Raw genomic sequence first — 21,805 nt, forward strand, 5'->3', positions numbered from 1 at the left:
GAAGTAAAAAAGCACAAACACGAGTAAAAAACAAACATCCTCTAAAATTGTTGTCATACACAAACTCCCCATGAAATAAAATAATGGGAAAACCTAATCCACCAATAGTGAGAGAAAAAGATACCAAATAAACACACCTGACCTAAGAATTAGATCCATTTCATCTGTACAGCATGCATATACTAGAACTCAAAATATATATACTGTAAAAAACGTACTAATGCAACATGATTTCAATAGAGCCAATCAATCTGCAGACTGATGGCATTCCATGGACTCAACATCTCAGCACCATTACAATAGAGAGAAAGAGGGGGGGGGGAGAGAGATGAAGATGATGAAAGGATAACAAAAATGAACAAAAATGGCATATCAAATAACAGAAAAAAAAAGATTGACAACTTTAGTTTATTATATAAAAGAAAAAAAAAAGAAAAGAAAAGAAAAAAAAAAGTTGCCCCTTGTAGTTTCTAGCCTCAATGTTTCTTGAAGTTGAAATGTATCTCCCATCAGCAAGAAGGTCAAAATATCCCAGTGAAAAATGAAAATAAGACATCCTGCTTACCTATCAAACAAGAGGTACCTTGTATTCTTTCAATCCTCCGCATCACTTTCCCTGTTTAGCAACTAGATATATACACACTGTTGGGTTGGCTCTTGTGTAGGTATGTACAAAATCCTATCTCAAAAGGCATGTATATCCGACTTCTGCTGTAATCCTCGATGTCTCTTCTTTCTAAGAATAACTAACCACAAACATCCTCATACATGCACGTTGTGTTCAGCATCCTGTCTTCCCACCAAGCTCAAACAGTTACATGCACCACACCCCACCGGACCACAAAGGGGGAGAAAGTTTCTCCCTCATTGATTCCAGGACCTCAAGAATGGTTCACCCATTGAATCATTTAAAGCAGAATTCTGATGTGGGAGACTGGTCCATCCCATATTATTGGTCTTTGGGGTAGCAGCAGCCTCACACCCACTCAAAAAATTAAGAGGATTAGCTGCCTGTGGTAAAACAGTGGTGCTTCTTGGAATGCCACCACCTAGGCCACCATAGTTCCTTGATGAAATGAAATGCTCAGTGGAGCCCATTGATTCATAAGGGCCCCCAGACTGAAATTCGCGACAATGAGATAGAACGCTGAACAGGCTCCCATCTGTATTGCCTCTATTCCCAATGCTGTGGCTCAGGACACCAACACCAACACCAACACCATCTGAACCAGACCAGCCACCACGGGGTCAATGCTCACCAGGAAGCCAGTTCTGACTTAGCAAATCTGCTCCATTTAAATGTGGTTGAAGAGGGGTTGAAACACGGGCAGAATTTACAGACCAATCTTGCATATTTACGGTAGAGAAATGTTCTTGCCTAGGAATAGAATATCTACCGACATCAGAATACATGTTCTCCTGCATATTTTGATGCATGTAAATCTCATCCTGTCTCTTCTGCCTCTGCTCCAATGGCAGTGTTAGCTGTAGTTGCTCTTGCAGATGACCAGGAAATTGACCTGTTTCAATCAACACATTCGTTGTTGGATGAAAATCTAACACAGTTTGTTCCTGCTCATGATGGTATGGTAACATCCCTTGGCCCTTCATAAAAGATTGAAGTAGCCCACTGCGATCAGGGTTTGGGTAAGGACTGAAGAAAGGACCATGATTTGATTCCCTGTGCAACAGGTCTTTACCAGAGCCTTCTTTATGCATCTCAGATTCCAGATCAATCAAGCAGGACGGTTGTTCAATGATGTGTGAATGTCCAAGAGACGACTCCCTGGTGGATGTGTATTCATGGTTTAAAGAAGTAGAGCCATAATAAGCATCAGGCATGCTAAATGCTGAACGAACATCACAACCAGAAGAGAGAGGAAGCCCCTGACTGACTGCAACATCTTCGGGGCTCAAGTTTCCCGAGCCCTCAGATTTCTCTGAAGGAGAATCATCATCTAGTTTTGAAACAACATGGTTGTTTTCGGGATCCATATCCATAGGACCAAATTCAAGGTTGTCATTGAGCAAAGGAATCGGCTGTATAGTTTGATTCTGATTGGAATCAGGAACAGGCTTGTCATCATCATCCATGGTGGGTTCATGATCTGTTGCTCCATTATCCTCCTGCTCCTGAAGAATGCTATCAGGGCCCTCTTTCTCGTCATCCTGACCACCAAGTTATGAACTAACAAATTAACATGATTCAAGAAAGGAAGTTTCAAAATCAGGCAAGATCAATGTAGACAGATCCAAGAAGGGTCAATTGGATATTGAACAGGTTATTTCACATGCATGCATGCACAAACCTGAAACAACTGCCCACACGCATGTATACGAAAGGTAAAAAGTGAAGAAGGCCGGAGTAACAAACCTCCACCAGAGGCTTCAGTCTTTCTTCCATTTCTAGTGCCAAAGATTGAGTCATTTGCCGTCTCTGTAACTGTTTCTTTCCCCTGTTTGCAAATGCTGCTGGGAGATCTCTAGTAGCCAATTGCGACCTACACCAAACAAACTAGATTTTCAAAGGGAGAAAACTTTATCTTCACTAATCAAAGTTATACATTAACATAAAAGGAAACTAACCAGTGCTCATGAAACTTCCTCTTCTCTTCTTCTTCAAATACTTCATATGGTCGTATGTGAAAACTATCAAGGTCACCTAGAACACGGTTAAGCGACCTAGGTTGAATGCTATTACCAGACTGTTTCATACTCTTAACAAGTTGATGCTGTTTCTTGCTAATCTGAAATATATTAAAGCCAATTCATTAGTAACAGTCTCAAACAAAACTCATCAACAGAATTTTGGGGATTCTTCCAGAGCCCCAAATATTATATACATAGAGAGAGAGAAAAAAAAAAAAATTAGATTTAGTTCCAGCCCATAGGATTAACACACTGAATTTGGTGTTTTAGTCAACTCTCACAATTCACCACCCAATTTTATGGATATCAGCGACAATGCCACTATCTAGAGCTCTCCAGACAACTCCAGAATTTTCCACAATCTTACAGAAGAATTTGAAGTGTTTTGGACTTTGGAACCCTTTTGGAATATGTATAATATTTTGGCATTCTAGAAATATCCAAGGAAAATATTATGACATTTAAAATTGTAATCCCACATTGGATATTTACTAGCTTAGCACCCTCTGCCTCCCCAGCAACCTAGAAATTAGGGGAGGCCTTCAGTTGTAACCATCTCAAAGTTGAGAGTTTGCTTGTAGGCTAAAACTTTCTAGTGTTACTATAATCCCTTTCTTCAAGTATTCTCTTTGTTTTAGCTCTCTATTTTGCGTTTAGTGCCCAGACTTGAGTCAAGCTAACTTGGGCTTCTAGGTTACCCATGTGCAGGAAGGAGTTTTTGGGAAAATCCTGGTCTGTGATACAGCACCCCAAACGTGTATGAGGTAGTCCTCAAACTCAAGCCTCACAACCAGACAAAGTTGTTGAGGGGGACTGGGGGCCGACAACCCAATGGACCATGCAGCAAGGATGTATGCCACTAGAGAAGGACCATACACCCATGATTCAAAATTAGTAATAAAAAGGAAAGTGAATCATGCAGTGCCTCCAAGGCCTTTTGTAGAAAAGTTATGATAACATTAAATGAACACCAGACCTTGATATACGACATGTATTTGGCACCATCACCATAGTGGATATTAAGCTTGGAGAATTTTACTCTTTTCCTTGTTCTTGTTACCACCTTAAGCCCATTTGAAGCAGCCACAGGACTTTTGCATTTGTCCTTCATCAAGTCCTTCCTGAACAACCAGACACCCAAAATAACTAATTAGATTACTTAATCAAAGAATGAATATAAATGAAAAGGTTTCCCATCCCTCAATATAGGCACAAGAAGAAGATGATGCAGCCATGAGATTATTTGACTAACCCGACAAGTTTTGCAACAACCAAAAACAAAAACAGGAGCAAGCTACTCCAAGCCCCAATGTTTCATTTATTCAGAGCATTTTCCTTTGCCTAAGCTAACAACCTTGTAACTCAGTCCTATTACTGTGCTCCTAGTTGAACAAGACTATAAATGAGAGCCTCATTACCCTTTTTGCAGTTCTCCATCCTTCCTTGAGGAGTTCTGGTTATCACTACTACATGCTTTCTCATCTGCAGCCCAAGAACAAGATTCAGATGTGGCTGCAAGATTCTCCTCAGAATCATGAAATCCAGATTCATCTGCATGTTTTTTTGACCTGCTTAAGAAATTAATTCAGTACAACTCTGTGAGATACAAAACTATCTTGCAAATGAAAAAAAAAAATATATCAAGAATCGATGAAACACAACTCATATGTAACATCGAAGTACAAAGAAGATATATAATCACTATAGAATGCAACTCAAGTTAAACTGCTAAGATCCTCTTGAAATTTCATTTGGAATCTTATTTTCATTTGAAGGTATTAATAAAAGTGCTTATATATAAGTAAACTTTAGAATAATTTTAAGTTATTTGGTAATTATCTGTCGACACAGAGTCAGAAAGTACTTGTATATTGGTCCTTAACACATTGGGAATATCACCAAAGACTGATTGTCAGATCCTTTCATTATGAGCATGACTTGAGCATCCAAAGTGGCTGATCATGCATGCAAGTAAATATGCAAATTTGTAAACAACAAAATTTCTCATTGAGTGCTTAAGCATGGATGGATATACACCAGAAGATATTAGAACAATAGAAAGCAAACACTCAGTCGCACAAAGTCAAGCGAAGAATCTTATGATTGTAAAGAAACAGATTACAATAATATTAAAAAATAAATAGTCTCCAAATTATTCAAAACTAGTCACATAGTAAAACTTTATATCCATTTAATGACATGATTTTAAATCATCTTATGTGAACTTCCACAACATTCCACAAATTAGTTCATCTTTCAAATCTTTTCAAATGAAATTGAGAACGTCTATTATTGAGCATTTTCTTTTAATTTCAAGAAGCAGGAACCAAGATAATAGAACAAAAAAACTCCCAGCAGAGGCAGCACAGACATTATTATGTAATTTTTGGCGCCCAAACAACATTTAGAAAATTCTGCTGCCTCCAAACTCAACACTTTCTATGTAAAGCACAAGGTGTCATGGGTATAAACCTCCATATATTCTGAACAATTTCCTTTTCTGGATCCTTGCAGATGGCCCATCTCTCCTTCCACTTCTGCAGATTTGCTATATTACTGCATAAAAAGAACCAAAATGTTGGACACTACAATTTCATGTGATTTTTAGAACAAAAGCATTGAATATATATAGGGAGAAAAGCCAATACTAAACATTTTTTTTTTTTTGATAGGTAAAGAAAAGCCAATACTAAACATTACATACTCATTGTGATACTTTTGCAATTCCAAATAGTATGCTTTTTTATTAGTCTTTAAACACTGTTCCTTAGAAAGGACTGCATCAGGATGAAGATCGCCAGAACAAAGTGAAGCACCCCTGCAAGCATATGTCCCACAAACTTACAGACTTGAGCTTCAATATTTTACAATAAATCATCAAAATGGAACATCTTTTCAAATATAGAAACACTATACAAGAGTTTCAACATTGCATTCATATGGAAACCAGTATAAATAGGAGACGATAAGGCTGCAGCCCTAATTTTGAGAAGGGTAAGAGTTAACAGCAGAAAAGTAGAAACCAAACACAAAACGGTATGAAACCAAAGCATTTCTTGCCATACCATGTGACTTGTGAGTCAAAATATCATCAAGAAGCAGCAAATAGGATTCCAGAAACTTGGTGAATCTGTTCAGCATTGGCTATCAACCACAGTTGTTTAACTCATAAGAAGTATCGTGTATCATTTTTCTATTTTTCCATATCATGTATCATATCGTATCGTGAATCATAAGTTTTTTTATGTAGAAAAAAATAAATAGAAAAATATGTATATGTCTAGATATCTAGTGAAAGTATGAAGTATAGAGTATTATATATTCAATTTATAGAAGATAGTAGGATCTAAAGAGTTAATTTATATCATATCATATCAAATGAAAACAATAAATTTTTATGTTTTAACAAGTTCAAATTAACAAAATATAACTTCAATATATAGATTCATCACAAAATCAACAAAAACAAACTTCTTCAATTTTTAGCTATTATTTTTAATTCCAAACTCTAACTAGGCATATATGCATTTATTGTATTGTGTTGCTAATTGATATATATGGTGTGTGTGTGCGCGTGCATGTGTCTTTATGTTTTATCTTCAAAGTTCTAGTTTTTCAGGTTCGTCATCATTCCTTTTCCACCAAAAAAAGAAATAAAAAATAAAAAAAAAAACTAATTCATTAGGTAAAAAATTTTCTTCACTAATCACCATCATTTTCATAATCAACATTCAAACCATTCCAATGAAAATTCTCCAATATTCATTGTAAAAATAAACTTGACTTCTAATAGCATCTGATAATAAAAATGCAGCTTTTTATATAAGATTATTTTACCTATTTCTATGATCAATTTTGAATCTTTCAATATATTTTAAACAATTAATATAATAAAATTTTGTTAACCAAAAAAAAAATTAATTTGATTTTTTTCAAAAAATTATAGAAAATAGTTGAAGATATATATATATATATATATATATATATATATATTGTTGTATCGTAATATCAAATATCATATCATGTATCGTATATATATTGTAAGATACACTTTAAAATAAGATACAGATTGCGATAGGTATCAATTTTCATAAAAAAAAATGTATAGTATCGTTGTATCCTATCATGTATTGTAAGTTTTTAACAACTATGCTATCAACAACATAATTCTAGAAGTTTTACAATATGGCACTTGATGAGTGGAACCATTCATCAGTGTTTTTCAACAATTATTTAGTAAAGAGAAATACAGAAATTACTGTGTTTCAGGAAAAATAGCAAAAATAAGCCATTTAGTCTAGAAATAGAAACAATGTCTAAAAATACTTGCCATTTGAGAAAAGGATTTCCAAAGTGAAAGTTATCCCCTGCAAGCAATGCTTGCACAACTTGCTGCCCATCCAGTCCACTGGGAAGAAACTGTGTAAGAAGGTCTCTTTCCTTTTCTGACAGATGCGTCTGCCAAACCTATTTTTTACATATTCCATGCAAAATCAATAACATGTTTTGAGAATAGATTGCAAATTCTGAAGCTCAAAGTAAAAAGCCAGGGCCACAGCTTACAGTTACCTCAAATGAGAGCACCTCTGTCAAACCCTTCAACTCAAAAATTTCAGGAGGAATAGCCCAAATATCAGCCAGGATATTGGGGCAATGCGGAACAGAATTGATAAATGGACTCAAATCTCTCCAAGATATGGCAATTTGTTCCCTTTTAGCAACAACCCTCTTTTTATTGTCATCCCAGTTGAGAGAAATATGGGATCTCATGTTTAAACCACATTGTGTTGATCCCAGGCTCTTCCTTTTTGCTCGACTTGGCTGATGAGAACTGCAACCTACAATGCTGGCAGCACTCAATCGCTTTTTCTGCTGATCAGCCACAGTTGGCATGAAATGTTAAAATAAATCCCCAGGATAACACTATACAACACATAAGAAGATGTCATACAGATCATAATAAAACGATTTTCTTTCCGTATGCAGGCTGCAAACTGTTATTGATAAAACATATCACAATACACCAACTTGAATAATAAATCACCAAATATAAACCCCTTTAATTATACACTTTTTCAAGCAGAGACAATCAATTCAAATTTCAAAATGTGGCTTGAAAGTAGCCCTTGATGCCTAGCCCAAGTGGCAAGGTGCTGGGGAGGGATGTTGGAGGTTCCAGGTTTATTTATCAACTGGGGGAAAATTGTCAGGTATGAAAAAAAAAATGAGGGTTTAAAGTATTGTCAACAGCTGAAGCTCAATTATATCAGGAAGAATCAGATGCTAAACAAGTAAGATAAATTCATACACAGAAAACCCCCTACTACTTTAGGCTGCTTTTATTTGTTTTTTAATAAGGTGAAATCACTCAGCCAGAAGGAGATTGAAGTAACCATTGCCATTTATTGCATGGATCGAGAGGTAAAAAGTGGAAAATTATCTTTACCCTATGAGGATTGTCCTCAATACTTACAAAACCTAATTCAAAACCTTTTAAACAACCAACATGAAATATCTAAATAAGACTGGATAAATAATTATCATCACTTCAAAATGACTCATTTTACATAAACAAGACAGCTGAAATCGATTAGAGGCACCTAATTAATTACAGAATTGGAGATGGCCACCCTCTGAATGTGTTGACCACTCCCTTTTCTCACAGCTCCTAAAGCCTGAAATCAATTCCAAATTTATTTATACATTCAACCCATAAATACTCAACAAGCCACACATGGCCAAGACAATTAATCAAAATCTTCCAAAGTAATAAAGACTCGAGGTAATTTTCTCTTCTTATTATCAAAGAAATGTGTCCCGCAAAAGCCATAATTATTATAAACATAAAATATGAACAAGGTGTTCACAACTCCAATCAGTCACTAGTATAATTTAATTCAAATTATCCTTACGTGAGGAGATTTAAAGCTAAGCACAAAGTTATACTAGTGATTTTTATAAGAAATCACTGCATTAAGTATAAGAAACGAAGTGAACAAATAAATATAATCTTATTTGCCTATCAAAAAATAAAAATAAAAAAGAAATGAAGTGAACTAGTGCACTTTGAACATGAAAAATTAATATCTTGACATGCGTGAAATAGTACATATATGTCAAAAGACACAAATTGGGGCTCATTGAATTCAAAATCCTTTTCAAAGGTATTCAAGACTATGAAATTAGCTTTTCAATTTGGTCTAATATGACTGTTATAGAACAAACAACAATGTGCACCAATTTTTTTAGCAATGATAAACTTGGTAATTGAAAACAGGTTTACAAGATTCTGAACTATTTGGTCATCAAAGAGAGAGAAAGTATAAGCATTTGAAGAGTTTGTTTGACAGTGATTTTAGAAAGTGTTTTTGCCCTAGAAGTGTTTTTGAAAAAGAAATAACTTGAATGTTTGACAAAATCTAGGAAACACTTTTAAAAATCTGAAAAATCACTTATAGTATTGGAAAATCACTTGTAGTGTTTTCCAGAGAAACAATAGGTGATTCTCCTAAAAACACTTCCAAAGAAAACATTTTTACTAAAAACACTTCAAGTAGAAACACTACCAAATCCACCCCAAAGCTACTGACAAAGTTGCTTAACAAATCCTATTTTCTCATGGTGTTCTAATCTATTTTACTTAGAAGAATTGCATTGCCTTTTTCTTTGCCAAAAAAAGTAGATTATGATAAAAAGAAATAAATCTAACCAAAAGAAATTGATGCACACACTGCACAAGCTGAAGATGTCAATGAATCAATTTTCCTAATGCTGGCATTTCAAAATAAGGTTAAACCATACTGAAACAGATACAAGCCGACACTAGGACACTTTGCAACGAACTTTTCCTTCCAAGGTAGTGATGACACTCCAAATATTATATGCCTAGCGTAGTACTTGTGTTACTTGTCCACATTATAGACTATGTGGGTGCCTGTATTTCTAAGGGTTAACAGATGCAACATAGGCACAAATAATCAAAGTTATTGTTTTAGCCATTTGACAATAGGGTAAAGCTACCAAATGAGATTCTCCTCTCTATTATTGAATGTAAAGGAATCTTCCCAATTTTTATAGAAGTCCATGATTTGGACAACATTATATGAATTAAGATTTCAACAAATAGATTTCTACAGCAAATGAGGCCTTACCTCGCTAAAATAATGACCAGGTATTCTGGAAAGTCTAAGAATATGTGGAGAAAAAAAAGAAAAAAGAAAGAAATTAATGAATGAAAACATTGGATGGGGGTGAATATTCAATGCAACAAAGTGAAATCGAATTCCAAATGTAGTTTGGTTGAAAGCCAAATTTAAGGCACTTTATATTAGTGAGAGGTAGTCACTGTCCAAGTGCAATTAAAAGCAAAATGTGCCCTCAGTAAGCAAAATAGAGTTGCAACTCAAAAATGCAATGATTTCGAGTAGATAATTTAGGTGATGTTCGTACACAGTTCCTCTTTTTTAAGGAATTCTTACACAAAATGTAAACCTTGCCTACTTGAAAACACTTTTTAAAATTTAAGTAAAAAATCTTCACTTCCTCGCATTTCTAAATTTTGATATAAAAAATAAAATAATAAAATAATAAAATAATAAAATAAAAAATTTAAGAACACAAGGTATGTACTTACTTTTTGTATAAGAATCCCTGCATTTTATATAAGACTTTCTATTTTTAAAAATAGAAAACAGAAAACTTATCCAAACATCACCATAGTTAATGTATGTAAAGTTTCCATCAACATCTACCAGCTTCTCCAACAAATATCCCACAACAAACTTGGTGGATATTCATGAACAATAAAAAACCTTTTCGTCTTTCCACTAAACCAATTCCCAGTTCAGCTAGCCAAATTATGCATACAAACTTATGCAAGAAGACGAAGCAATCTGTGTATCATAAAGGAACAACAGCACAAGTTAACCCCGTCAAGCAAAACCTAATTAAATTGAACCAGAACCCAAACACCCTTAAAGGAAAATAAATAATGACAAAAATCAAATAAAATCCAAAAAAAACAAAAAAAAAAAACAACAACTTCATAGCCGAAAACGTAAACACGGAAAATCAAAACAAACCCCATATAAACGCAATGAAATAACAATCCCAGATTTCATCGCATAAAAATTAATTAATTCCAAATCATAAGAACACAAAACATCAAACAAAAAATAAAATAAAATCCCAAACAGAACAAAAGAGCACAAGGAAAAGCGCTCAAAATTAAATCTAAAATTGAAACAAACGAAACCCTAGAAATTGAGCAGAAGATACCTGTAACATACTCAACGCCAATCGCTGCAGCCACAGAAACCCAACCCACAAGATTATCAGTCAAACAACCGACTGGGAAACCCTTGAATTTTTCTCCGAATAAAAACTGGGATTTAATGTGAGAAAGAGAGAGACTCAGCGAGAGGCGAGATGGTTTCGGTTTTATCCGATTCGCTTGGGGGAGGGGTTATAGAGAATCAGACGAGTGTGGTCTCTCGGAACCGTTATGTTCACTTTGGGCTTCTTTCAATGTCGCCTTCGCGCCCTCGGGCGCGGCTTGGCTCCACCCTCTGGCTCCTGCCGTACGGGCCTGGGTTCCTACCATTTTGATTGTAGACCAACCCCGGTCTCCGCGTTGACTTTCATTTTTTTGGTCTATGAAAATCGGATAGATGATTGGCGGATGATTGGGCGGTGTTGTCCGTACATTCTTATAGGATCTCTGTACCATTCTGGGAGCAGCCAATGGGAGACCTCCGCGTGGGACACGGACAGAGGTCTGCTTGTTTGGGTTGATAAGGATCCTATGTGATATGATTAAGGTGATGACCTTAATCCAAGTAGACAGCACTGTGAGCTAAGTTTTTAATTGAGATTATTCCCATTGACCTTCAATTTTGGAATATACGGCCCATATCAAAAATTAAAGAATTAAGGTTCCCGACTTTAGTAATTATCAAAAGAATAAAATCAATCAAATCTTGTCTGATGTATATTTGGATTTATATTTGGTTTTTTCCTTAAATTATAATAACCACAATAATCATACACAAAATCTCTTCACAATTTCTCTTAATTTGGGAACCAATTATTCAAAATTTTGCTTCCCTTTTAATAGAAATTTTCACTTTTATTATTTAATAAAAATAAGAAAATAATATTGATCTAAACTTTAATACTAAACATAATAATAAATAATAATCGAAAAAAATCTATTTTCTTGCTCAACACTGTAATTACATTAGAATTTCACTTAATTTCTTTTATAATAATCTCTTATATTTATATTGTATAGAAAGTTCACGTATCATTTTTTTTATTATATTTAACTAGTAATTATGCATAATAAAAAATATATTTTATGGACTTCTGTTATTGTGTTAACAATAATATTTGTATCATCAAAATTAGAACTATTTCATTATGTATACTTCAAACATGTTATTTAAATTAAAAATACGATAAATTTGAAAATAAAATATTTTAGAAGAAAAAAATTGAGATGAATAAAATTAGAACGTGTGGTGGGTGGAACCCAAAGCAAGCTTAGGTGGAAAACCGCCCCGAACGGAAAACGTTTAGATTGTGTGAATTTTTATATAATAAATGTGGGGAGTACATAAGAAATTATTATAGTAAGGGTAATCCCAGATTATTAATTATTTTAAGTGACTAACAATTATAGAGTGCGGACAAGGAGGAAGAGAGAGTAGACTACAAAGGAGCGGCTCGGCTGGGTGCTGGGAGTGGGAGCGAGCCTGTAGGGAAGGGATTTAGGAACGTGAATGAAATGGTAATTGGTAGGAAGGGGGGGCATCGGATCTCGTGGACCTTCTGCTCTCAGCTCTGGGGTAAACGTTCCCATTATTCTATCCATTTCTTGTGGCCTCCTCTTTCCTTCTTTTATTTATGTTTTGGTCAAACTTCTATTCTTTTTTTCTTTTTCTATTTTATTTATTTGTTTGTTTTGTTTCCTGCCTATTTAATTAACAATAATTTTTAAAATTTTGAAAAAGAATATTAAATTTAGGAAAATATTAAATTAATGAATCCGCTTAATACCAAACTCTCGACTCTCAACATCCATTTGAAATCTAGGCTCTTTAATTATTTTTTTATTCTCAAGCATAATTTTTATTTTTTATTTTTTATGTCCGTATCATTTGGAATAATGTCAGAAATTTTTAGAATAAAATCAATCAAGTCAAAAAAACAAAAGAAACATCAAATTACAAATTTAACCTTTCATTTTTTTTACAAAAAAAAAGTTACCTATTTTGGATAAGAATTTCCTATTTTTTTTGCAAAAATAATTTTTTTTAATACATATGTAAATGATAAAAATATTGAAGAGTATTTATGTCAAAAATAAATTACTTTCAAGTTAAAAAATAGAAGAGATCAATTTTATAAAATTTGGATCTTTTCATCTCTTTTAATCAATCAGTCCAAACTTATGGATAAACGAGTAAAGGAACAAAAGAAACATCAAATTACAAATTTAACCTTCCACTTTTTTTACCCAAAAACAAAACCTATTTTGGACAAGAATACCCTCACCTTTTTTCTTGCAAAAATAATATTTTCTTTTAAAATACATATATAAATGATAAAAATAATGAAAGGTATTTATGTTTAAGGCAATGAATTTCTATGTACCAAACTCTCAATCTTATAATTGAATATATATAATAAAATTTAAGTTATTCGATGAAGGTACAAACAAATGAGGTTATATGAGACTAATATATAAAATAATATATCGTGTTTGGTTTACAAGAGTAAAAAGTAAAAATGCATGTGTAACACTATGATTCTCGAGTTGGTATAAATTCTCTATTTTATTGAAACTCAAATGATTGTACTATTTAAAATTAAATAAGAAAGAAATTATGAAATTTAAAAATATTTTACTATAGTGAATAAGATAATACCCATATTTACAAAAACAAGGTAAAAAAATATATATTGTTTTTGGGTATCATTATTTATTATATTTTGACATTATATTAATTTTTAATATTTGTTAGAGATTTGGTTGAAAATTTGTTATTACAAATTCCTCTAAAATTGCATTAATGACTTCTATTATCCAATTCCCTAAAAGGATCCAAGTTCATCAAATAATTTTTTTTTCAAATATAATTTATTGAAATATGATAATTTTTTAAATTATTAAAATAAATAATTAAATTATTATAAAGTGGTTTTTGAAAAAAAAAATCTAAAATAATTCTAAAAAAAATCAGCATTTTTTTTTTTATTTTGTGAAAACGTTTTAGTTGCTGAAATATATTAAGATTGTATTTTAAATACCATTACTTTTACTATTTCTTTGTATATATATTTTTTTAATTCCATAACCTTTAAAATGTGATAAACAATTCAAAAAAATTAAGCCCTCATGTTTTTTTTCAAAAATCATTTGATTTATTAGCTTAATCGACCATATTTTTCACTTAAATAGTTTTTTTATTATTCAAAATACTTTTTAATATATGGTTACTGAAATTTTTCTATAAAATAAATTCTTATTTTCAATTTTCAATCATTAATATTTTTAATATAATTAAATTTTTGAAATTTAAAAAAAAAATTGAAAAAAAAATAAATAAATAAAAATGCAGTGGAGGAACGGTCAGAATTGGGTTTGTCTTGAATCCTAACAGAGGCCACAAAACAAAACGGTGCGTTTTATGAACCACAACTCACACGGTGACGTAAATATCTCAGTTGAGAGAACCCATCCTCCCTCTGGAGACCAATGGCAGCTAAGCTGCTATCCCATTCACATCCTCTGTCTTCTCTCTCTCCCCTCTCCAAATTCAGAACCAGCGACTTCACCCTCCAACATCAGCCATGGCTCAGGAGGACTCCAACACCCACAAGACCCAAGAGGCTGGTGGTTCAAGTCTCCCTCCACGACCCTATCTCTTCATCCACTGCACTGCTCCACCATCTCCACACCCATCAAACTCCGTACTCGCTCTTTGAACTTGCAGAGAGCACAGGGTATTCATTGGCCAGCTACTACACTTCACTGGGTCTCTTTGTCATCTCCGTCCCGGGGCTGTGGTCTCTCATTAAGCGCTCTGTAAAATCCAAGGTTCCGAAACTCAATTCATCTCCTTTCTGATCGCTGAAGAATTTCATTTATCTTATCATAAATTTCGGGATTATGTTCTTTACGATTCTAATACCATGTTTGGTTCTCATGATTGAGGATTGTGGGAAAGAATTTGGAAAGAAAAAACATAGGAAAAGAATAAGGTATTTCCAATGGAAAATCTGAGGAAATGAAAATTAAATGGTTAAAAAATGTACATTCTTTAACCTTTTTTTCACTTATTTTCTAGGGAAATATCAACTAAAATATATATATTTTTTTCTCTCATCCAGTTTTTCCAAATTTTATGGATGTTTTATTTCAGATTGTGAAAAAGACATTTATAGGGGAAGGAGAAGGGAAGAATAAACCGAATCATATGGCGGGGGAAATTCTTTCATTCTTTAGTCGCAACAATTTTGTGGTGTCGGATAGAGGAGAGACCATAACGTAAGCTGCTGCTGCTACCACCCGTCTCTCAGTATCATCTGTATTTCTCATTTTCACTCAGGCTATGTTTGGTTACGGAAAATTTGCGAGAAAATGAAATGTTGGGGACAAATGGGGAAAGGCCTAATTCTAGATGGATGAGTTGATGAGTGGTTTCTTGGTTCCAATATTGGCTTATTTGATTCCAGGTTTGAAGGCATGATGGTTCCAAGCCGAGGCCAAGCAGCATTGCTCACCTTCTGCACTTGCATAAGCCTGGCAAGCGTTGGCCTTGTTCTTACCATAACTTTTCCGGATGTTGGCAATAACTGGTTCTGGCTCACCATTTTAAGTCCTTTAGCGTAAGTGCTGACAAACACACACTATTTCACTATATATACATATATCATGTGCTAATTATTTGAGAATGGAAAACAGCGGAGCATATTACTGGAAGCGAGCATCAAGAAAGGAGCAGATCAAGGTGAAGATGATAGTGGCAGATGATGGAACCCTGTCAGAGATAATTGTTCAAGGAGATGACCAGCAAGTAGAGCAAATGAGGAAGGAGCTGCAACTAAGTGAAAAGGGCATGGTGTATGTTAAGGGCATCTTTGAATGATGATAAAGCACTTCGAAAATATCTCCTTTTAAACCAGACGGATCTCTGCATTCCTTCCAGTGAATAGATGCAAAAAGGAGGCTTACTGTTCTTTTTGTACTTTGAAAATTTTTGATATTTCAACACTAGTAATACTGTAGAAGTATGCAAACAACACCGAGCCCCAGATTCAATAATTTAATCAATTATATCCTTATGGTTATCAATACCTCCCAAGTCTTCAGCTGGTGTCGCCTCTCCACTTTGTGAGGAGTCTTAGACAGGTTGCCTAAGCAGATACCATGTTTCCAAGGTCTTACTTTTGCAGATCAACATAGAACAAAGAAACTACAGTAACATAACACCATAACATACACTATTGAATATATTTTTAGCAGCCTCCTGGAATCAGTCAGATTCAAGAACAAACACCAAAGCAACTTATTCAGAAATCCAGATCAACACCAACAGGGGCAGCGGGTTACAATGTCTTAAGTTACATAACCGATACTACAAGTGCCAAAAAGGGATGGAGTGGAAAACAAAGATAAACAGAGATATTTGGAACAAGTTTTGAACATCCTTTGATTTTTTTATTTTATTTTATTTTTTTTTTTGGGTTGAGGAAAAAAAACACTGAGATGTGGAATAGCCACTATCGACCTAAAGAGGTCCCATTGCTTCTTAACCAACAAGTAATTTGTTCTCATCCAGGAAAGAGTAAGTGGGTACCTCCAGATTGTAAGGTGCTGGCCCCTTTCGAATCCTGCCAGAGACATCATAATGGGAACCATGGCAGGGGCAAAACCACCCACCAAAATCACCAGCATTTGGTAAGGGGATGCAACCCAGATGTGTGCAAACCCCGACAACAATGAGCCACTCTGGGTTTTTGACCCTTTCTGAATCCTCCTGTGGGTCACGAAGAGATGCCAGGTCCACACTGTTTGCCGACTTGATATCCTCCTCAGTTCGGCGCCTGATGAAAACTGGCTTTCCACGCCACTTGATAGTCACTGTGTTGCCAGACTCAATACCGGAGAGATCAACCTCAACAGAGGCCATAGCAAGGACATCCTTACTGGCTGACATACTAAGCACAAACTTGAGAATCAGGAGACGAATCAATGAAGCATACACAAACCTACCACCGGTCAGGACAAAATAGGCAAATGCCCGCTTGCTGGGATCACCTGGAGGGTAACGCTCATGGTTGTGCTCATCATAAACTATCTTCGGAGTCGGGTTCTTAACAGCTGCCACAGTTGGCGGAGCATCAGGAATTACGCCGCTTTCATTCCTTGGGGTGAGAGACTCAGAAGCAAAACCTAGAAAGCCAATCAATCAACAACAACAATTATGCCTTTACTGCATACCAATGACAGTAAGAGACATGAATTCATCCTTACTGTTAGCATTGGAAGAAAGATAGGAAGTGAAATGGAAATACAAACCTGTACACTAAATCAAAATGCATGGCCAACCCTAGGTATGATAAGTGCTTTAAGAGTGTGTTTGGAACAAAATTCAAGAAAAGTGAGAGGGTCCACTTGGAGGTTGCAGGAGTTATTTCCAAGAAATTATGTTCACAAGCACTTTATACATCCTGATAACTTCTTTTGTTGCTTGTTTGGCTGCAACTAGTTCTCTCTGTCTTTTTTCGTTTCTGAATAAATGGTTTTCTTTTCTTTTCCAGGTCCTTTCACCAATCAACAAAAGCAAAAATGAAAATCATAGAAGCAATGGAGTATGTTTTGCAGCATATGTTTTTGCAATCAGCATGATGTATTTGCATAAATTGCCTCCATATCTCACATGAAAGCCAGAATTAATGCATTATACATGAATTGTAATTGCAAGTGTTGTCCAAAGAGAAGCAATTCCAGTAGATGTGCCCCAAATAAGAAATCAAGGACCATTCCAGCAGTCATTTCAAGTTAAAAAGACTCACTAAAAATGCCTAAACCACTTGCATCAATTGCTCTTGAACATGCATTTTTAACCAATGAGAGGATGTAGAAAAGGTTAAGCACCATCTGCAAATAAAATTATATCAAAGCATCAAATCTTCATTGTGCATTTTGTAAGCAAGCAAAGGAAAACCAAAAGACAACATCAATAATTAATACTATTGGTTGCAATAGAGATTGATTTCAAACAGGGAACGCCCAACACTTACACACAAGATTACAAGCCCATAAGGCTTGCCTCTAGTGGTAAGGAAATCATGCTTTTCACATAGAAGAAAATCCTGCTGCTCAAGATGAGACAGTTAAGGGACAAAGGAAAGGGGATCCGAGGAATTAGATCTACCTAATAAGGAATTCCTCAAGGCTAACAGCCTATTTGTACTAACAGAACAAGGCATTCAAGAGCTCATGTGTCTTGAAAATAACCTATTTGCAAACAAGCCCATAAGGCTTGCCTCTAGTGGTAAGGAAATCATGCTTTTCACATAGAAGAAAATCCTGCTGCTCAAGATGAGACAGTTAAGGGACAAAGGAAAGGGGATCCGAGGAATTAGATCTACCTAATAAGGAATTCCTCAAGGCTAACAGCCTATTTGTACTAACAGAACAAGGCATTCAAGAGCTCGTGTGTCTTAAAAACAACCTATTTGCAAACAAGGCATTCTCTTCAATGTACTGTGTTCTTCTTTCCTTGGGAATTTTGTCCTGTTTCCCATCTTCCTTAATAGAGGATATCAACGTAGGGTTGTGGAAAGGTTCCAGGTTTGAGTTCCAGTGGTGACAAAAAATGAAAATAAAATAAAAATACAAAGTTTACTTATCAAAAAGAGGATAAAAGGAAAAAAAAAATAAAAACCCACAAGGTCACAGTTCTAACATTTTTATACACAGGTCAAGATGCTAAATTTTTGTAATGCTACCGACATTGAAAGAAAAATCTTTTCAATTATCACAACATCAAACTCTAACCACTTATGTTTCAGCTAGGAATGTAAATCATACCTTGAACCAAATTACCTGTACCAAAAAAGCATTATTACTACAAGCTAGTGGTTAACATAAAAATTTTATATCTGTCTAGTATAAATATAATATTTGCTAAGTTTAAATATAATATTTATCAGTCAGTTGATAAACCACAAAGAAACAAGACCTGAATGATCCAATAAGCCTAACTCAAACCAAAGTAACCCAAATTAGAAAACCTTGTAAATCTCTTGTTTAATCTATTAATTCCTTTGGCCTTATTTTGTTTTATAGCTAGAAAATACCAAAAAATTGGAATGCATAACTCTGCAACCAAACTTATCAAACTTCAACCATACAAGGATTATTTTATTATATGCAGATTCCCCACCATAAGAGAAGCTGACAGGTATTCTACACTTGAAATGTTTTGAATTGCATAATTATCCTTGGAAAATGTCCTTAAGTTCACTAAAAGTGTTCACAACCTCCAACATGGATTGTGTTTTCAATTCATGGATACTATCCTTTTGAATCAACATCAAACTAGTTGCTTGAGGAGTTACGAATTCATTTATTATTCATGTAAGGCCTATAGTAACTCTTAACAATAATTTTCATGGGGTGGCTAGACAATTATAATGACTATGTACCACAGGATATTTTTGTCAGAGCCATGAACAATAAAACTCAATGATCAAGTGGTTGCTTTGCTAAGACATATGGAAGGATGGGTATAGTGAACAGAGAAATTTGAGAAGAATATAACCAAATCATCATCATCATCATCATCATTCTTCTCTGAACATAATTTTCATATCAATTTTGCACATCCTATGCCGAGACTTATTGCTACTAAAACTTTACATTCATCCAACCGAGCATGCTCATCTTGACGGTTTCTATCGTCTCAGCACATACTTTCCACATTGGCTAATAGTCTTTCTTGTTGGGCAACTCGATTGTTCTTTTATAGTTTGTCAATCGAGAATGTGGTGAGTAAAAAACCCTCGAAATTCAGCTAAAAATTGTTCTAATAAAATTATGTACATTTATTGTATTGACTTCACATCTTTTATACAGGTAAAATGCAAGCTATTAAAGCTAAACATCAAAATAGAATAGATTTAACCACCACATGGATTGTCCAATTCTGTATTTCACTCATATGCACAAACTGTGGAGCAAAACAGAAGCAATTCAAACCAAACCATCCCATTTTTTACCAAAGAGAGGCACTACAACAGAACAAAACTTGAGTTAAGATTTAAAAAGCTCAAAGACAAAAGAAAAGAAAAGAAAAAAGGGGGCAAAAGAAGAAAAAGAAGAAGAAGAAGAAAGCAAGTTCTTAATACATTGCGGCTAAGCAAACTTAACTAAGAAATGATCAAATAGGTGACGGCGTGCTTAGTAGTATTGATTAGTGTATCAAGAGTTCATAATCAACTGTGAAGCCCTGCCTTTGGGTCTTCAAGCTTCATATTCTTCACCTTTATGCTTCTATTAAGCCAAAAGCCAGCTCAATCCTAAACTTTCTTGGTATTATTTGGTTAGCTCTTTGGAAGTGATGCTATTGCTTTCCTGAGCTAAAATTAATTCAATTTTTACCTTTTCAATAGCAACAAACACAGACTGAAAATCCCAGTCAAATGATGCCTTTTTCGTCAGCCCTCAAAGACATGAAAATACTGCTAATTAAAATTCAGAATTTTGGCAGCTTACCAATATTCCCAACCAAGCTTCCACATCATCGAAACAAAAGCAATAAATAACAACAAATATCTAGAATTCAACCAAACGATAGAAAAATCTAATGGCCAAACAAAATGAGAGTATCAAAGTGAAAGAAACCCTATACTAGGGTAAAGAACACAAAGAAAACCCTAACCTCTAAAAGGAAGATGAAATTGGGAAGCGAACGAAAATGAATCGGAGAAACGGGTGGGCTTCGGCTGCTCATCAGGGTTGATCGGATTGGAAGTGACGACGGCGGAGGCCACCTGGTTTGGCCTCCACAATGAAGAGGACGATGTCAGAGAAGAGAGCCTCCTGCTGGCAACTCTCAACATTTTGGTCTTTCTTTTTCAGGGAGAGAAAGAATTCTTCTGATTTCTCCGTATGTAAGGGGGAGGATCGTAGCTCTTCCAAAATCGGAGGACCCAAAACTACCAAAAAAGTGGACTGCCATGTGGAGAGTTTCACCGCCTTCACTGTCCAACAAAATGGGCCGGATTGTCTTGGTAACGGGTCATACTATTTTGAAAATGGGTAGATTTTATTTTTATTATTTTTTTGAAATATTTAATAAAGATATATCACATCACAATATTTCCCATTTTGAAGAAGGATAAATTACATATGCATCCATATAATCGCTTTTCATATTTTAATCACATTCATATCTACCCAAATTATGATTTTTTTTTTTTTTTAACAAAAAGACCCCTTCATAAAACAATCAAAATAACTTTAAAATGGAATACATACTTACTTATCTGTCTCAATTTCTTCAATTTCTTTGTAATCCCTGACAAAATTTTAAAGAAAATTGTAATTTATGGTGACAAAAAAGTTTGAGAGAAGAAAATTTTACGTTATGATTTGTTGAAAAAAAAAAAAAGGAGAGAGAGAGAGAGAGAATATGTGGGAGAAAAGAGAAAATTGACTAATAATAATTTTGGGTATTTTTAAGAATTTAGGAGATAATTGTTTTAAGAACGGTTTTTGTTTTTCATAACAAAAAACCGTTTGACAATAAAAAAACTGTAAATGTGTTTTTTGTTTTATATTCTTAAAAATAAAAATAAAAACAAAAAATAAGGTATTTTCATAAAACATCAATTAATTGATTTTTATTATTTTCACTTATTTTTTTTTATGACTTTTTTAATAAATAAATATACAAATATGCAGAATAATTAAAAATAAAATACTTTATATAAAATTTATTTTTAAAACATATTTAAAATAATTGAAAATATTTAAGGTTTTGAAATAGACTTTTGTTCTACAAAATAGATAACAGTTTTCAAAAACTGTTCTAAAACACTATTTTTCAAAATTAATTTTTAAAACAATTATCAAACA

The 21,805-nt window shown here is 34.2% G+C and overlaps 3 protein-coding genes across 8 annotated transcripts; 1 reads left to right on the top strand and 2 right to left on the bottom strand.

Annotated features, from left to right (window-relative positions):
- Positions 1–180: 180 nt before the first annotated feature.
- On the bottom strand, positions 181–11,326 carry LOC104881641 (uncharacterized). Of its 6 annotated transcripts, none has more exons than XM_010662372.3 (11): positions 10,927–11,297; positions 8,250–8,324; positions 7,219–7,518; positions 6,980–7,116; positions 5,354–5,467; positions 5,122–5,205; positions 4,068–4,220; positions 3,626–3,770; positions 2,587–2,747; positions 2,375–2,501; positions 181–2,169 (listed from the first exon to the last, which is right to left on the bottom strand). In XM_010662372.3, exons 3-11 carry the CDS (start codon positions 7,417–7,419, stop codon positions 1,249–1,251), a joined length of 2,043 nt encoding a protein of 680 aa, XP_010660674.1. In that variant the 5' UTR covers positions 7,420–7,518; positions 8,250–8,324; positions 10,927–11,297; the 3' UTR covers positions 181–1,248. The 6 variants fall into 6 exon arrangements, with proteins under 6 accessions (XP_010660674.1, XP_010660675.1, XP_059598514.1 ...); XM_010662373.3 differs by having other exon boundaries at positions 7,219–7,521; XM_059742531.1 differs by lacking the exon at positions 8,250–8,324 and having other exon boundaries at positions 4,068–4,217; positions 10,927–11,326.
- Positions 11,327–14,347: 3,021 nt separating this feature from the next.
- On the top strand, positions 14,348–16,011 carry LOC100256625 (protein COFACTOR ASSEMBLY OF COMPLEX C SUBUNIT B CCB1, chloroplastic). Its single transcript, XM_002276486.3, has 4 exons — positions 14,348–14,752; positions 15,078–15,202; positions 15,391–15,543; positions 15,620–16,011. Exons 1-4 carry the CDS (start codon positions 14,411–14,413, stop codon positions 15,801–15,803), a joined length of 804 nt encoding a protein of 267 aa, XP_002276522.1. The 5' UTR covers positions 14,348–14,410; the 3' UTR covers positions 15,804–16,011.
- A 130-nt stretch (positions 16,012–16,141) lies between these two features.
- Positions 16,142–20,942, bottom strand: LOC100256570 (cytochrome b-c1 complex subunit Rieske-4, mitochondrial). The gene is made up of 2 exons (XM_002276430.5): positions 20,607–20,942; positions 16,142–17,110 (listed from the first exon to the last, which is right to left on the bottom strand). The coding sequence occupies exons 1-2, from the start codon at positions 20,785–20,787 to the stop codon at positions 16,467–16,469; spliced, it is 825 nt and encodes a 274-aa protein (XP_002276466.1). The 5' UTR covers positions 20,788–20,942; the 3' UTR covers positions 16,142–16,466.
- Between the last annotated feature and the right edge of the window lie 863 nt (positions 20,943–21,805).

Source organism: Vitis vinifera, chromosome 14, assembly GCF_030704535.1.
Source record: "Vitis vinifera cultivar Pinot Noir 40024 chromosome 14, ASM3070453v1".
NCBI classification, from domain to species: Eukaryota; Viridiplantae; Streptophyta; class Magnoliopsida; order Vitales; family Vitaceae; genus Vitis; species Vitis vinifera.

What these genes read in the sequence shown, in the direction of transcription:
- LOC104881641 (XM_010662368.3), bottom strand. An exon ending in CAGAGGTGCTCTCATTTGAG is followed by an intron (nt 7,117 to 7,218) that starts GTAACTGTAAGC and finishes TGTAAAAAATAG; the next exon opens with GTTTGGCAGACGCATCTGTC. An exon ending in AATACATGTCGTATATCAAG is followed by an intron (nt 2,748 to 3,625) that starts GTCTGGTGTTCA and finishes AATATATTTCAG; the next exon opens with ATTAGCAAGAAACAGCATCA.
- LOC100256625 (XM_002276486.3), top strand. Translation starts at nt 14,411, where the DNA reads ATGGCAGCTAAGCTGCTATCCCATTCACATCCTCTGTCTTCTCTCTCT. An exon ending in AGCGCTCTGTAAAATCCAAG is followed by an intron (nt 14,753 to 15,077) that starts GTTCCGAAACTC and finishes GTTTTATTTCAG; the next exon opens with ATTGTGAAAAAGACATTTAT. An exon ending in ACCATTTTAAGTCCTTTAGC is followed by an intron (nt 15,544 to 15,619) that starts GTAAGTGCTGAC and finishes AATGGAAAACAG; the next exon opens with CGGAGCATATTACTGGAAGC.
- LOC100256570 (XM_002276430.5), bottom strand. Translation starts at nt 20,787, where the DNA reads ATGTTGAGAGTTGCCAGCAGGAGGCTCTCTTCTCTGACATCGTCCTCT. An exon ending in ATTTCATCTTCCTTTTAGAG is followed by an intron (nt 17,111 to 20,606) that starts GTTAGGGTTTTC and finishes TTGGCTTTCTAG; the next exon opens with GTTTTGCTTCTGAGTCTCTC.